This window comes from Glycine max, chromosome 4 (genome assembly GCF_000004515.6).
Source record: "Glycine max cultivar Williams 82 chromosome 4, Glycine_max_v4.0, whole genome shotgun sequence".
Taxonomy (NCBI): domain Eukaryota; kingdom Viridiplantae; phylum Streptophyta; class Magnoliopsida; order Fabales; family Fabaceae; genus Glycine; species Glycine max.
In genome coordinates this window covers 3,964,434-3,981,111 of record NC_016091.4, presented here as the reverse complement: position 1 = coordinate 3,981,111, position 16,678 = coordinate 3,964,434, and the positions used below count along the sequence as shown (strand labels likewise).

At 29.8% G+C, this 16,678-nt stretch overlaps 2 protein-coding genes and 1 long non-coding RNA gene across 4 annotated transcripts; all 3 read left to right on the top strand.

The window, feature by feature from the left end:
* The first annotated feature begins 1,867 nt into the window (after positions 1 to 1,867).
* LOC100818776 (branched-chain-amino-acid aminotransferase 2, chloroplastic) lies at positions 1,868 to 9,782 on the top strand. 2 transcript variants are annotated; one of them, XM_006578007.4, is made up of 10 exons: positions 1,868 to 2,157; positions 6,008 to 6,060; positions 6,373 to 6,547; positions 7,065 to 7,241; positions 7,328 to 7,459; positions 7,536 to 7,634; positions 8,084 to 8,200; positions 8,280 to 8,375; positions 9,059 to 9,171; positions 9,481 to 9,782. In XM_006578007.4, exons 1-10 carry the CDS (start codon positions 2,080 to 2,082, stop codon positions 9,593 to 9,595), a joined length of 1,155 nt encoding a protein of 384 aa, XP_006578070.1. In that variant the 5' UTR covers positions 1,868 to 2,079; the 3' UTR covers positions 9,596 to 9,782. The 2 variants fall into 2 exon arrangements, with proteins under 2 accessions (XP_006578070.1, XP_003524046.1); XM_003523998.5 differs by having other exon boundaries at positions 1,875 to 2,157; positions 6,376 to 6,547.
* Positions 9,783 to 10,244: 462 nt separating this feature from the next.
* LOC106798370 (uncharacterized) lies at positions 10,245 to 14,775 on the top strand. The gene is made up of 2 exons (XR_001387789.3): positions 10,245 to 11,398; positions 14,476 to 14,775. It is a non-coding gene; the product is annotated as an uncharacterized lncRNA (long non-coding RNA).
* Positions 11,434 to 14,664, top strand: LOC121174764 (uncharacterized). Its single transcript, XM_041014811.1, has 2 exons — positions 11,434 to 12,765; positions 13,966 to 14,664. The coding sequence occupies exons 1-2, from the start codon at positions 12,268 to 12,270 to the stop codon at positions 13,978 to 13,980; spliced, it is 513 nt and encodes a 170-aa protein (XP_040870745.1). The 5' UTR covers positions 11,434 to 12,267; the 3' UTR covers positions 13,981 to 14,664.
* Positions 14,776 to 16,678: the final 1,903 nt, after the last annotated feature.

Genomic DNA, 16,678 nt, shown 5'->3' with positions numbered 1-16,678 from the left:
AAATCTTTCTCACCTATTTAGCATAACTACATGTCTCAAACTCAAATCCTAGACATTTAAATGATTAAACTTAAATAATTTCACATGGTTGGTGATACAAAGAGCCGCTAGTGAATTACAAGTTTACAACTTGTTTGCAAACACAACTTCCACACCAAAACTACCAAACAAGCCTGCAGTTTCCTCCACATTCAAGTAAATTATCTACCCACATTAGGTGCAGAATCTCCAATATTTATTATTTTAAGGACAGTTGAATTGTAGATTTTGCTTAAAACATTGTAAATTAATAGAACGTTTAAAACTTGATATACATTCTTTTTTCAGTGAGGAGTCTATTCGTAATTCCGTACCGTACGACACCTTGATGAAGAATTTGTTTTCCAAACTATAAAGAAAACGAGTTGCACATGTGTTTAGAAAAGATCCATGAACAAGGCTTAATTGCGTAAGGTATTAAGTTTAATTTTTATTATTGTAACAAAAAAAATTGATAACAGTTTTTTCTGGTACAAAGGCCAGCTCTCACCGACTCCTTGCTGCAGCGTACACTTTTTCAGTTTCACCCATTAATTTACCTGCAAACTTCACTCAATTTCCAAAATAAATTCTGAAAAATTGTCCAATCGTTTCTCCAATTCACCGTATTTAACCCTGAGCACTTTTTGAGCCTATAAATAAATATCATTGAATTAAATAAGGTTGGGGACTCTGAAAAAATATCAGAAAATTAAAGCCACAATATGGTAAAGAATTCTTGGAACACACAACTCTAGTTATTTTAATCCTTGTGTGTATACATGTACTTGTAATTTCAATCTCAAATTTGCTCTCTCTCACACACCCACGAATACAGAGACATAAAAATGAAAAAAGAAAAAGAAAACAAAACAAAACAGAGACGCTTGAGTGAGCCACGATCCAATCAAGCCCACACAAAAACTGAACTCCAGTCCGTACAACATCATCGTCCCTGCTTATTTCATTTTCTTATTCTTTTTTTAATTTTTTGTATAACCATTTATTTGCCTTATTTTCTTTGTGAAACACGTGATTGGGATCAGAGCCCATTTCTTGCGCCGCTAGAACCTACAAGTCGGGCTGAGCATGCGTTTCTCTTTTCTTGTCTTCTCATATCATTTGCTTCATTTTAATTGGGCCTGCGCATAGATCAAACTTGGTCCAGATTAATTGATATTAATGAATTATTAATTCAATCATATTCAATGATATAGTAAAATAAATTAAGGTCTAATATTTTTTGTCCGTTAACTTATGATCTAACATTTACGCTGGTAGCTGAGTAACTCGCTACATCGTTAGAGAGTTTGACGGAGCAGGATAGGTATTTTTTTTGGGGTAAAGTGTTTGTTTTAATCCGTAGTAATAAATTTTGTTTCATATATTCAATTAAAATAATAATATAAAATGACAATAAAAAATTAAAATTGATAAAAAGATGTTTATATTCAGATATTTATATTTGTGCATTATTAACTTCCACTAACGGCTAAAAGAGGATATGGATCGAGTGATCGACTTTGGATAGGTACTGCCACCTCTATCAGTGCTGGCCTTCTAGTATTCATCGTTTTACTTTTACATCTTAGTATCTAACCTGCAAGCGAATTGGATGGTAAACTTTTCTTTATCCTTACTTCAATTATATTAGAAAAGGATTCACTCAAAATTCAATTCACTTTCTTAATATGAATAGTTTACATTGATATATAAGGGACTATTAATAGTTAAAAGATATTAATACGTTAGTCCTGTTTTAGGAAAAGTATTTAAGTGGCCCCTAACCTTAATATAAAATTGAAAATAATGTTTTACATATGCAATGTTCCAAAAAAAAAATAAAAAATGAGCAAAACACTCGAGGTTGTATAAATGGCTATTCAGATTGTAGAGCTGGCTTTACCCTTTACTCCTATATATAGTGCATATCACTTTCTTAGTTTCTCTCCATTATTTGATGTGCATGCTCTCGCATTCATACCTGTTTCCGACACATACACCTCACCACCACCACTGCGTTTTAAAGTTGGGCTTCTCCTACCAGAAGGATAGGGCACAATGATTCAAAGAATTGTGTACTTTCCCAGTTTAAGGAAATTGCTTCTTCGGGCTGGTTCTAATTCTGCTTCGTCCAAGGTGATCAATGTCTTACTTTTTTACGCTTTCTCTTTTATCCATATTTATCATTTAAGGCTGAAAATTGAAATACGTTACATTCTTATCTCTGTTTTCCGCTGTTCCTTGTCTGTTGCATGGGCACGTTTGTTTTTTAACGATGACAAATTAACTTGTAATAATAATTAGTACTATTACTCTAGTTAATTAAAATTTAAAAAAAAAACTGTCCTGTATAATGATTTGTGATTGTATTATAATGTAACTTTTTTGCATTATCAATATATATAAACTATCTTCTCAATATTCAGGATTATTTAAAGTAAATAACTAATAATGTATCCAACCATGGTTAATATAAAATTGATTTTTATTTTAACTTTTTTTATAGTTTGCTTGGATGTGTTGAACTAAGAAAAACAAAACTAAAGAAGAGAGAAGTGGAAAAAAAAAAAAACAGAGTACTTTCCTTCTTATTTGGATGTGTTGAAGAAAATACGAAGAGTGAATTAATAATGGGTGGTCCCACAAAAAAACATTTTTAATCCCAAAATACCAGAACGGTAGGCGGTATTTTATTTTTATTTTTCTTTCAAAATTTTAAAAATTAAATAATTTTTTATTTGTTATAGCATAAAAATAAAAATAATAAATTTATGCTAAAAGAATACCGGATAAAAGTTTAGAAACTTCGGAGCAAAATAGTTTTTTTAATATATATATTTTTTGTATTTTCTTTCATTTATCTACATTAGTGGAGATAAATTTTTATATTTATATTTCTTATTTTTATTTATTGAATAATACAGTATATCTTTTTCATTTCATTTCTATCTTTCATATTTTTAATGACAATAATTAAGTTTAAGAAGAGGTCAAAACGACTGAAATAATTTCGCATTATCTTTCAGCTCACAATGCTTCAAAATAATAATTAAAATAGTTATTAAGAATATAATTTATTGAGATAATTATAACAATAATTTATTTATAAGATTCAAAACCAGCATTATTCATTATGTTGACCAAGGAATTGTTTTAAAACCATGCTAATAAGTGATTTTAAGACATTGACTAATAAATATGTAGATCTTCATAAATGTTTTTAATTATTTAAAAAGTAAGCATTAAATATATTTTAATATATTATAAAATATATATTTTTAATATAATAAATAATTATTTTTTATAACTATTTTATACTTTTATTTCTTAAAATACACTTATTGGTATTTAATTTTAAGATAACATAAAATATATGCTTAATAAACATTATCAAAGTCAAAATTATCACCTAAATTAATAATAAATAAAAACAATACAACTTTTTTTTATGCATTAGACTTAAACCACTGTCCCTTGGTGGCTTATATTCAAACTCAAATCCACTACAGTCCATATTCCATAATAGTGATTCAAAATCTCATTCTAAATTTAAATGTGAGAAGCATTCAATAGCTTCTGTGTCGAGTCGTGAAATAAATGCAAGAAGACACGATTGATTCCGCATCACGTTGAGTGGGATCTGCGTCAGATAGAAAGTCAATCCAAGTAACTTGTGCTTGCTGAACGTGATTTTAGTGACATGCCTCTCTTTGTTTTTATGTTATAAAATTGATTATAAATTCATAATTGATTTTAAATATTTTTTTTGATAATGTTTGATTTTATGTTAAATAAGATTTTAGATTTGATTATAACTCTAAAATTTATTATCAGCTTAATTAACTTTATGTGTGTTTAGTTTGCTAGTAGAGAATTGATTTTAAGTCCTTATTTTGAATATATTTCTATATGTTTGATTTTAATTTAGAAAATAATTTAAAATTAATTATGAATTAAAGCTTGATCATAAGTTGAAACAATTTTAATTTAACTCTTGTGTGGATCTAAAATTGTATAGTAAATTATACTAGTAAGTTGATTTTATAATAAAACATCTAAATATAAAATTATATTATTTTAAAATTAATTTTACAAAATCAATTTCATTAAAAATTAATTTTGCTAAAAATTATCCAAACACACATTTTGAGTAATTTCAACGTTGGATAAATATATATATATTAAATTTTACTTTAAAATCAATTTTAATAAAAAATAATCTAAATATAATTACATCATTTTAAAATTAATTATAATTAAAATCAAATTTATTTTAAATTAATTTTTTTTTCTACTCTTTCAAGCATACACTTAATAACGTCACTATGTCAGTATACCACGTGTTTCCAAACACGCATGTGATGATTTTTTTCCAAACACGATAGAAGTCTTATAAATATGGGTTGGTAAGGCGCATATGGGCACAAGTGTACGAATTCCGGAGGATAGACAGGACTGCATACCCATGCTTCTTGAATTAAAGTGGAACCAGAACCTTGTTGTCGTTTTGAACTCTACTTACAGATTTGTCCTTATCTTACATTTGGATTGAACCTTATCAAATAAAAACTCTATTTAGTCCCAAAAATAAATTATTATTAAATTAGATTAAATGGTCAAAATTAAAATATAAATATTTTTACTGATCCTATGACTAATACTAGTAGTTAACTTTTATCATTGGTCATTTAACTATTAAAGAGAATAATATATGTACTGATATTGTATTTTTTTGTATTATCGTCTAGTTATGAATTATTAGATATGTTAAGTTTTCTTTTTTACTTTTATAATAATTGTTATCTTAAAAGTTTTTTTTGGAAAAGGCAAACTTAGGCATCAAAGTAGTGGGTAAATTTTGTGTAAGAAATTTAAAATAAGTCATTATCTCTTTATTATTGAACTGAAATAAGTATTTGAATACGTTCAATTCAAGAATTCCTTTTTATTTCTGTGGAGCACGTAATCAATAGAACAAAATCAAATGAGAAATTTATTATCATCGACAAATCAGAATGCAGATAATCTTGTTAATCCTGATAGGCTCCCTCACTTGGCATGGGGATGACGATGCTTCCACCACCCTTATCCTCATCTGTTGGGAAGACGTTTCGAGTGTTTTTTCTTTTCTCGCTTTATTAATTGTTTTGTGTTTTTTAATTAGACGTTTCTGTTGTTACTTCTATCTTACTTCTTCCATTCTATTTTTTTAAAAATGTTTTAGTGTTTTTTTTCTTTAACGAGTGATGTTCTTATAAATTTTAAGTCTTATTAATTATATTTATTTAAAATTTACCCACATTAGATTTTTGTGTGTGTATAATAGCAATAATAAAGATGGAACTTAAGTCCTTATGTATACCTAACCTTTATTACTATGCCGATAGTACGTTATTTAAAACAACTAGATTTGATATTAATAAGAAATACTCTTAATCACTTATATCTTATTTAAAATTCACTTCAATAAATCATATGTTACATTTATATGCATCTTACATTAAATAAAGATATTTTAGACTATATATATTGATATTTTATACTTAATAATGCTCCTCAATCAGACTGGTCATTCTAGATCCAATTTTAATTAAATATGGTCGCTTTACATCCAAATTTATCCTAAATTTAAATTAATCCAACTCATGACACTCTTAGACAAATCATCACTTATAAATCTAACTATTAAAAATTATATATGTGTGCGTTCACACACGCAATAAATTATAATTATTAAAATTTATTATAACCCTTTTAATTAAATAATTTTTTTTATTTTTTATTTATAAAATACACACTCGTGTTAAAAAGAAAATATTATTGTTCTATATTCTTTTAAAAAACAATTAATTACCGAACTTCCACTCACCACCACCCAAATAAGAAAATAAAACAATTAGGGAAGGGATTGAGGAGTCTGCTTATTATCGTGGAGTTGATTGGTAGATTAATTCAGACTGATCTAAACAAATTTATATTGCAACAGATCGGAACGAACAATTGCTTTGCTTCTCAGCCCTCCCCTCTTCGGAGTCACAGGTAAAGTAAAGTAGTACCTACTAACAATATTAATACATTAGTAATGATTATGCTTTTGTTTATGTTTAGAATAACTTCTTCACATATACTCATACAAGAAAAAAGAAAAAAAAAATAAGAATACAAAATGAACCGAGCTTCTGTTAGTTAAATACATACAATGATTTTAATTTTTGAGAGAAGCTTGAATTATTTTATTTTCTTCTCCTACAAATATATATACAAAATTTATTCAAACAAAAGTTAATATATTTTTTTGGGGGATTAATGTGTATTAAATTACTCTTCATTCTGTTTTTATTTTTTAAATAGCAGTGATGACGAGTATGCTGATGTGGACTGGGACAGTCTTGGATTTGGACTGATGACCACTGATTATATGTACATTACTAAATGTTGTGAGGGCCAAAATTTTGGACAAGGACAACTCAGTCGTTATGGGAACATTGAACTCAGTCCATCAGCTGGGGTCCTAAATTATGGTCAGGTATGGTTTGGTATTAAGAAAATAATTACTTCAACTTTAAAGGTGTCAAATCATATATGGTTGTTGAATATGGACGTATACCAGTTAAAGACTTCAAGAAATTAATCCAAAAGAACGATAGCTTCAGTTTTTGGAACAAATCGTTCTGACAAATGAAAAAAAAAAAACTTAAGCCATGCATGATTATCTTAGGAATCTCGCACTTATAGTTCTTCTAAAACTTTTAATTTGTTTTTTATTTCTCTAAATTTGAAATGTTTTACCTTTGTTCGTCAAAGTATTTTAAATAACAATTTACAGAAGGATGAAAAATGATTTAAACAAAACAGATGAAAAGTTAACATTTAAGAATTAGAGTCTAAAAACGAACTTTTAGAATTTTAGAGAGGAAAAAACGTATCTTATCCTACGATTCATGTAACGCAAACTCAATTAATTCTTGCATGAACTGATAGATAATATTAAATCTTTTTACACTATTTTCTTTTATGTTTCAATGATGGAAATCTGAAAACAGGGATTATTCGAAGGCACGAAAGCATACAGAAAAGAAAATGGGGGCTTGCTACTCTTCCGTCCAGAAGAAAATGCCATTCGCATGAAGATTGGAGCCGAAAGAATGTGCATGGCATCCCCTTCCATTGATAATTTTGTTGATGCTTTGAAGCAAACTGTATTGGCTAATAAGCGTTGGGTATAAATTAATATTAATTCATCTCGAGTTTCAATTCTAAAATAAATGTGTAGTTGGAATGATGATTGTAACCGCTAAGCATGCAGGTTCCTCCACCGGGCAAAGGATCCTTGTACCTTAGGCCTCTGCTCCTAGGAACTGGTCCAGTTTTGGGTTTGGCTCCTGCACCTCAATACACATTCCTCATATTTGCTTCCCCTGTTCGTAACTATTTCAAGGTCATTTCTTTCTTGTGCTCGTTCTGGTTAGCTTAGTTAGCTATATCTAACAATTACTTCAACATTTCCAATGCAGGAGGGCTCTGCTCCACTCAACTTGTACGTGGAGGAGAACTTTGACCGTGCTTCTAGCCGCGGCACTGGAAACGTTAAAACCATTTCCAATTATGCACCGGTATCTCAATTTTTTTTTATTTTTTTTACCATTTACCGGTTAAAGTTATATGTTCAACCAACATATTCAAATAACATATTACATGTCATGATTTCCTTTAATCTACCCGTTAAATTATTAATATGGGTCTATCAATGATCAAAAGACTCGTATTAGTAAATTATTTTGAATGAGATTCACATTGATATTTTACTTATAAAATGACCCACAATGGCCAACACTGAGAGATATTCATTTAATGTTAATACAAATTGACTAGATGAAACTCAAATTTTAATTAAAAAAGACAACACTAGAAACACCTATGAAACTAGATATAAGTTTTATCCTTAATTAATCTAATTAAGAAACACATAACAAAATAAAAGGAGCGGGGATGACTTTGATGGGGGTTCAAATCCTATGCATATTAACGTACTCGATTTTACTTATTGTCTTGACGTGTGTAGGTCTTGATGGCACAAATTCAAGCCAAGAAAAGAGGATTTTCGGATGTGCTATACCTTGATTCAGCCACAAAGAAAAATCTGGAGGAGGTCTCTTCTTGTAACATTTTTATTGCCAAGGTATTCTTCCAATTATTTATCTTTTCCCCTTTAATCAGGTGTATCAACTGGTCAATCTAACTTGCTTCCAATTTCACAGGGCAAATGCATCTCAACACCTGCTACCAATGGAACTATTCTTTCCGGAATTACTCGAAAAAGTGTCATTGAAATTGCTCGTGATCATGGCTATCAGGTGTTACTTAGTTACATATATGGGGCTACCACATGATGACGGGACCTTAATACTCAATCAGCCTTTTAAGTTCATGACCACCCTTTCTCACATACAGTGCGAACTTGAATAATCCCTTTTTGTTGGTGTTTTCAGCAAACACGTACAAGGCTAATCTTGTCGTCTAAACTAGTAAAATAAAAAATACAAAAGATTATTTAATATTTTCAAAGAAAAAGCAATGCTATAAAGATAAAAGAAAAATATTCTTGTAAGGCAAGTTTATTTTAAAATAAGTAGGAACTTTTATTTTATTATAAATTTTGGTGAATTGCAGTCATGGTATACTTCAAACTAATTTGAAATTTATAATTTTTTATTTATTTACTCACATTAAAAAAGAATTCTCTTTAATTGTCTGTTTGGATGAGCCGCAAAAGAAAATTTGTCTATTTGGATGAGACTAAGAAAATATAGACGAGAAAATAGAAATAGTGATAATTTTTTTGTATTAGTTGAAGAGAAAATAAAAAAAAAAAAGAAAAGTTGAAAACTGATCATAAGGCAGTTTTTTCTGGCCTGATATTCGAAACACAAACAGTAGAAAGTAGAAACACATAGATTTTACCAACTTAGAAATTTGTGTATTCTTTTTCTCATTTTCTTTCTCAAACTCACTTATTATTGACCAATATTTGGTTCAGGTAGAAGAGCGTGTTGTTAACGTGGATGAATTAATTGAGGCTGATGAAGTTTTCTGCACAGGAACTGCGGTCGGTGTTGCTCCAGTAGGGAGTATCACATACCAGGATAAAAGGTAAAATAATGGTAACACCCACGCTTATACATAACTAATAAAAAGTAAAAACAGGGACTTATCATATATTTTTTATTCATTTCAAATACTATTTCTTAAATTTTATTTTATTTTAATTTGTTCGATGCATTGTATCAAATTAAAGTTATATTTCCATTTAATTCTAATTTAAATTTTGAACTTTATTAATACTAAAAGTATTTATTATTTTCTTTAATTTTTTTTTATTCATAATGTACATTTGAATTTATAAATGCGTCACACGATTCCAAAATTTCATGAAACATTATGTTATATATGCAATTGCAGGATGGAATATATAACAGGTTCTGGAACCATTTGTCAAGAGTTGAACAATACGATTTCAGGAATTCAAACGGGTACTATTGAAGATAAGAAGGGATGGATTGTTGAAGTTGATTAACAACGCGTGTTTATAATTGTTTATTCCAATGTTATTAAACAAATTTTAAACTATAATGATTGTCTATACCTAAAGTGAATGAAATACTGTGTTGTTCGTTATCTAAATGCATGTTATATATGTAAAATGTTATGCACATTATATAAAGCAAAAACTAGAAAATCATACTCCGTGTAATTTGAAAACATATTATTTTAGTCTTTTTGTTCCAACATCATTAATTTTGTTATATACATTACTAACAAACTACAAGTTGTTTATGCAATAATTTACTTTGATTTTGTTTTTGAGAAGAGATAAAATTACAGTATATGAAATGTAATTTTTATTTATTAAATTATATTTATATATTATTAAAATCGTATGTCTTAAAAATTGTCAAAATTAAATAATAAAAAAATAATCAAATAATTAATATTTTAATATATTTTAAAATATTTATATTAAGTTGATTTTAATTTATACGATTAAAATAATATATAATTGTTGAAATAATATAAAATTTTACATATATTATTTATGAAAAAGACTAACGATAAGTTTTTAAAAAAATATTATATGATTAAAAATTATAAAATAATATAATATTTTTTTAAAAATTACATCAGTGTAATTTAATCTCTTATATTTTTTTTTTATCATCAAACACTTTAAACCATCAAATTTAAGCGCATGACATTACATTTAGCATAGAGACACACATATTTTCTTTTTAAATTACCAAAATTAAAAACATCAGTTTTAGATTTAAAAGATAAAAAGAATAAATTTTACAAACCTCCCTAGGTTTGTAACAATTACACGGACTTCTCCTCTGTTTCGAAACATAACTTCAGACTTGATAAATCACTAAAATTTTAAATCCATTTAAATATTTTGGAATTTTCCTTCGTGTGCTTTTCATATTACTGCAACTATTTATTTCAAAGGCCATTCCAGAGTCTGGAATTGGAGTTAGGTTTACGGCTGTGAAGAAGAGGGAAATCACACAACCACGTTATGGGTTAAGAAGCATTGATTCTCTGGCTGCTATAAGGGGGTTCCTGTGTGGTTCGTTTGATTGTTGGTCCAGTAGTATTGCGACGCTGAAATTGTGAAGAAAGGGTTGCAGTTTAGAGAACGTTTGGGGTTAAACAGCGTATTTCTTTGGTTGCAAGGGGTTCTTGCGGTTACTGCAACTGTCAAACCAGGGGTATTGCAACGGAGTTGAAACTCAGGGTATATGTTGTCGAAGTGCGTAGGGTGTTCGAAGCCAAACATTGTCGAAGTCCAGAGGAGTATTTTTGTTGTGGGGCCATACTGACCAATACTCATATCGATGAATTTATTAAGAATAGTCCCACGTCGGATAATTCATGAACATGATAAGTGTTTATATAGTTGGGTAGATTATCCCCTTATGAACCGATTTTTAAGAAACCATTCGAATGTCTTTGCTGCACTAAAAAGGAGTTAATGATGTTGGTGTTACTGATGAACTCTATGTAGTGTTAAGATAATTTGTGAATTAGTATCAATCAATAATTATTATGTTATATTTTAATATTATCAATCGATAATTATTTTATATGAAATTGTAGATAAAATTGACCCTGTGATGGGTAGGGTCAATTATTAGTAATTAACGCATTTGAGAGGTCCTTACCCACTGCTAGGAGATTATAAATTTGTTATCCCATTTAACAAATTCATACACTCACATCCTCTCTCAAGTCCTTAGAAATTGGGCAGTAATACTCTCAAGTACCTGTTCGGGGTTTATCGTGTGAAGCGACGATATTATGGAGATGAATGCGAATTCAGGTTAGTGTTCATAACCATCTGAGTATTATCGCCTTATATCTACATGCTATAATTTGTGTCTGTGTTATTATCCTTTATATATTTCATCAATTGGTATCAGAGCCAACTTAGATACATTTTATGGTTGTTAGTTAATTGTTTTTTCGTTCATGTTCTTGCTTCTTTTATCTAATAAAATTGCTTATATTTTATGCATGAAATTCAAAATTGTTTAAGGACTTTTGTTCCTTGTGATAACTGGAATAACATATTAAAATTAAAATTCGTATGATTTGATGAACGATTTTCAGAGAATTGATAGGCTCTTCTTTTCTGGAAAAAAAAACCCCTTCAAAAGGTGAAATATTTAGATGAGTATGATGGCATAGAAGAAGATGCTGATTGGAGTGATGGTAATGAGAGTGATAAATTAAGTGACTTTGAGGAAAATGTTGATGTAATAAGGGAAATGCATTTGGATGATGAAATGAATGAAATATATGTTGAGAGAGTGACTTGTCAATGTAATGCTAATGGGAAAATCTTTTAAGAGGCAAGCAAATGGGAAAATCAAGTTTGTTAAAGGACAATTGTTCTTGAACGTATCTCATTTCAGGGAAATTTTGAAGGATTTTGCTATACAAGAAGGATTTGAGTTGTATAGGCATAAAATTGAGCAATCAAGAGTGACTTGTCAATATAATGCTAATGGATGTACCCAGAGTATCCATGCATCTCCAACCGCAGATAAAATAACCTACCAAATCAAGTCATATAGAGCTAAATACACTTCTATTTGAACGACAAAAATCTTTGAGGCAACATCGACATGGATTGCGAGAAAGCTTGAGAGCTGAATTTTGGCAGATCCAAATATTAGTTATTCAACAATGAAGCAAGCTTTGCTTGACAGGTATGGAGTTGAACCAACTAATCAAATGCAATTGTATTGTGCCAAGCAAAGGGTGCACCAAACCACTAAAGGGGTACACTCTTTATCTTATGATATTTTGCCTCCTTGGGCATGTGTAGTCATAGAAACAAATGAGGGGAGTGTTGTAAAGTTTGCACTGGAACCTAGGGTGGGCATGGATTCCCAATTTAAGAGGACTTTTGTTTGTCTGGATGCCATGAAAAAGGGATTTGTAAGGGGGTGCAGGCCCTGGTTTGGCATTGATGGTTGCCATTTGAAGGGTCCACTTGGAGGGACATTATTATCTGTTGTTGTGCTTGACAGAAATAAGGGCATATTCCCTATTGCATTCACAGTGGTTGAGATTGAAAACAAGGATTCCTTGAAGTTTTTTCTAACTTTGTTGAGGGAAGTTTTACAATTAGTTCCTGAATGGAAGGATGATTTTGTCACTATCATGTCAGATCAACAAAAGGTACGGGACATGTTGAGTTTGATTAGTTTTATTTCCAATTTAAGGATTTTATTTAATAAGAATTACTGATATTCTTGTGTGTTGTAGGGTTTAGACCGAGCTATAGCAGAAATGTTTCCATATGCAAAACACAAGTTTGATTTGTTATAGTGGTATCAAGTTAAATCTGCTTTTGACATGTTAATTTTGATATATCAGTTAATGCTTGGTTGTCATGAACATGCATTCTGGTACTAAAATTGTTTCATGTAAATTTTGAAATTTGGTACTGAAATTGTTTCATGTAAATTCTGAAATTGTTTCTCATATTTGAAATATTTCATGTAATTTGGTACACTCGGAAATCTGGTTGAAATTCTTGTACACTCTAAAATTGATGTGAATTTTGGTACACTCTGAAATTTGGTCTGAAATTTTAGTACAGTCTCTGTTTCATGAAAATTCTGATAAAAATATTGATACTGCTATATTGTGGTTCTGTATTGTAAAAAATTATACTTCAAAGGTTGTGTTGTAAATGGAATTAAACAAGCAGGTTTTGTTGTAATCAGATCTTAAATGACTTTAAGAGTAGATTCAAATCTCTTTTGCTGACTACCCAATTTTGGGAATGTGCCATGGCATACACTATGCTTTTAGAAAGAACAACAATGAGGTTGCTGATTGGTTATTGGCTGAAGAAAGATAAAAAACAATGTAGGCTAGGCACACATATCGCCCTCTTTGTAGGAGTGATCATGTCACAATGTGTGTGAAGTATTTAAGGCTTGGCTGGGTGATGATAGAAAGAAAACAATATTGTCCATGCTTCAATTTATAGTTTGCAGGCTCATGGTTACTTTCCAAAAAAGATATGAAAGGGTAACCACTTGTCAAAATCTCATGCCACCTAGAGTGAAGACCTACTTGGATAAAACTTTGCAGGCAACGAGGTCTTTGGTTGTGACATTTGCTGGAAATGATGAGTTTCAAGTGATGGATGTGTATACAAATTTTGTGGTTAAGTTAAGGGACAACATGTGTTGATGTAATCAATGGAACCTCACTGGATTGTCATGCAAACATGCATATGCATGCATAGTGCATAATAAAGCTAATGTTGTGAATTATTGTGATGAAGCCCTTACAAATTCTTAAGTTATTGGTTGCTTATGGTGAAGTTATCCGTCCTGTGCCTGATGTTGATGCTAATTCTGATAGGGGAGGTTATCCTAATATTGGTCCTCCAACTTTGAAAAGACAACCAGGTCGTCCAAGAATGGCAAGAAGAAAAAGTAATGTTGAGGGACCTTTGAGACCCCAACAAACAAGAAGGTCCAACACAGTAAGGTGTTCTACTTGCAAGCAATTTGGTCTCAACAATAGAACATGCCAAAGGGCTCCTACTAGATAACAAAATTCTCAAAAACATGTCAGTGCATTAACTAAAATCTTACTTAGTCTTAACAGAAGTTATATTTCATCTCACTTATATTTATGTGTTGAAACTTTTTATTGACAACAAAACCAAGGTCCACCAACTTCACAACCTAGTGGCAACAATTTAAATACAGAACCTGTGCAAAATGATGTACTTGCATCTAAACAATCTGTGCTGACCACTCAAGTATATTGTTTAAATAGCTTATCCTGAACATGGATGTTTTATCAATCCATTCACATGCTAAAGATTTGCTTATGTTAAAATGTAACATGGAACACTTTCTGAAGTACAAGATGCAACTGTTGCTTCCAACCAACTAGCCAACACAGTCAACAATGCAAAGAAAAAGAAAAAGAAGAGGAAGAGAAGAGCCAAGCCCATAATACAGACTGTGGATTAAGAATGTTTAGTAGCAGTGGTTTCTTATGTAAATATATCATTTTGAAAAATAGTGTGGTACATGATATATTGGTCTATATTCTTTGTTATATAATTTTTACTTTCATTTTTGTTACAAAAGCACAACTTATTATATTTATAAGAGCCTTGTTATATTAATGAAGTATCACATTTCATGATATGCAAAATATGTTATCATGTCTTACTCCTTATCTCATGCGAAAATGAAGTAAAACATAAGACAAAAAATGTAAACTGCCAATTTCATATAATACAGGTTCTTTTAGGAACCATGATGTACAATAACGTTTGAGTTCTATAATTACATATCATGTAAATAAAATTACAAAGCATGACAAGTCGTTAGACTAAATAACCACTGACAGAACAAAAAATCCACTATAATTAAAGGACCAACTAAACTTAGTTATAAAATGCTTAATAAGGACAATCTACACTTCAACTTACGACTACCTTAACCTACCTAGTCACTTAGATATAGTTGCCATAATAACAACGCCAGCAACAGTTACAATTACAATTTTGAAAGCAATTACATTTTGCTTCAACCATTCAAAATTAACTTCAACAAGTGCCAAGTTGGTCTTCATTTTAGCACTTTGCTTCTTGAAATTTACAATGCCCATCTTCAATTTATCATACTCATCTTGAATCTCTTTTCCACTGCCACTTACACATATTATATGACGTTTAATAATTTAATATATTATAAAAACTGAAGGAAAAAAAATGTCGATTGTGTCAAACCAATGCATGTCATCAAATTTCTTTAAACTTGACCATATCAAATTAGATCACTTTTATTTCTAGTCCTACATCTTAAGTAGACCGTCCTAAACATCGATCTTAATCAAATCAGTTCAACTGTCCGGTTCTATTTTAATAAATATGATTCTACCATCACGATTGAAGATAAGTGAGTCCCAAAAATGATAAAATTGAGAAAAGATGGTGTCTTTTGGTACAATCAAGTGAAAAACTTTATTTTTTTTATTTTTAAATTTCAGTTAAAAAAGAACTTTGTGAAAAAAGGTGTTTAATTATAATGTCCAGACTTTTTGTTTTTTACTTTTCCTCTTAGTATCAGTTACAAAACCATTTGTGTATATGGTGACATTATCATGTAAATATTTTTGTAAGGTGACATTATCTTGTAGAAACCCTTAAGGAGTCACATAAGTGTTTTGTAATAGAAAAAAAAAACAAAAGATTTAAACATTACACACATCATAAGTAAAATAATTTTAGACTAAAAGTAAAAATTGATATATTTATGAAGTTGAAAAAAGTATTTAAACTTGAATTTTAATATATGAAACTTATGGTAGTCATCACTTTAAAGTGATGTGTAAATCTTGGCAAGTATACTGAATTGCAACTTGTAATACGAAACATTGTTTTATTAATATATACCAATTATTAATAATATTCTAACTACTAATATATATAATATAAATTTATTTAGTAGTATAAATTAAAATTACCTACTTGTGAGTTTATATAAATTTATTTAGTTCTATCACCACCTCATACACTTTTGTTGAATGAATCAAAATTGTATAATTACACAATTGAAAGACCTAATTTGTTAGTTTGAAACTTGGGAGACCACGAGTGTTTGATTTTATGTTAACTGTAGAATATATTTCTGTTATATTATAATCATGATGTTGTGTGATATAATTTTAAAATGTCATTTTTTTATATCTTTATCTTATTGTATCAATATATTATATGTCACTAAAAAAATCTAATTCAATTAGTTAAATATGATATATATTTTTATATATTCTTCGCATTTCTGATCGATATGAAAATTCATCTCGCATATGATCTTCTGGTATTTTATCTCTAGGGCTTCGCTCTTGATTTGCTTGTCCTCCACACACACCTGTCTCTTGATCACCTCATAAACGGAGATTCTTCCGACTCACTCACCTACCAAAGATAATCGCATGCACGTACGTGACAACTTCACAATCATATCGTCATTTGGTCGGTGAGCAACCCCGGCGACAACTCCAACCCCTCCTTCCGTTTCCCATTCATGTTCTCAATCTGTAGTTGATT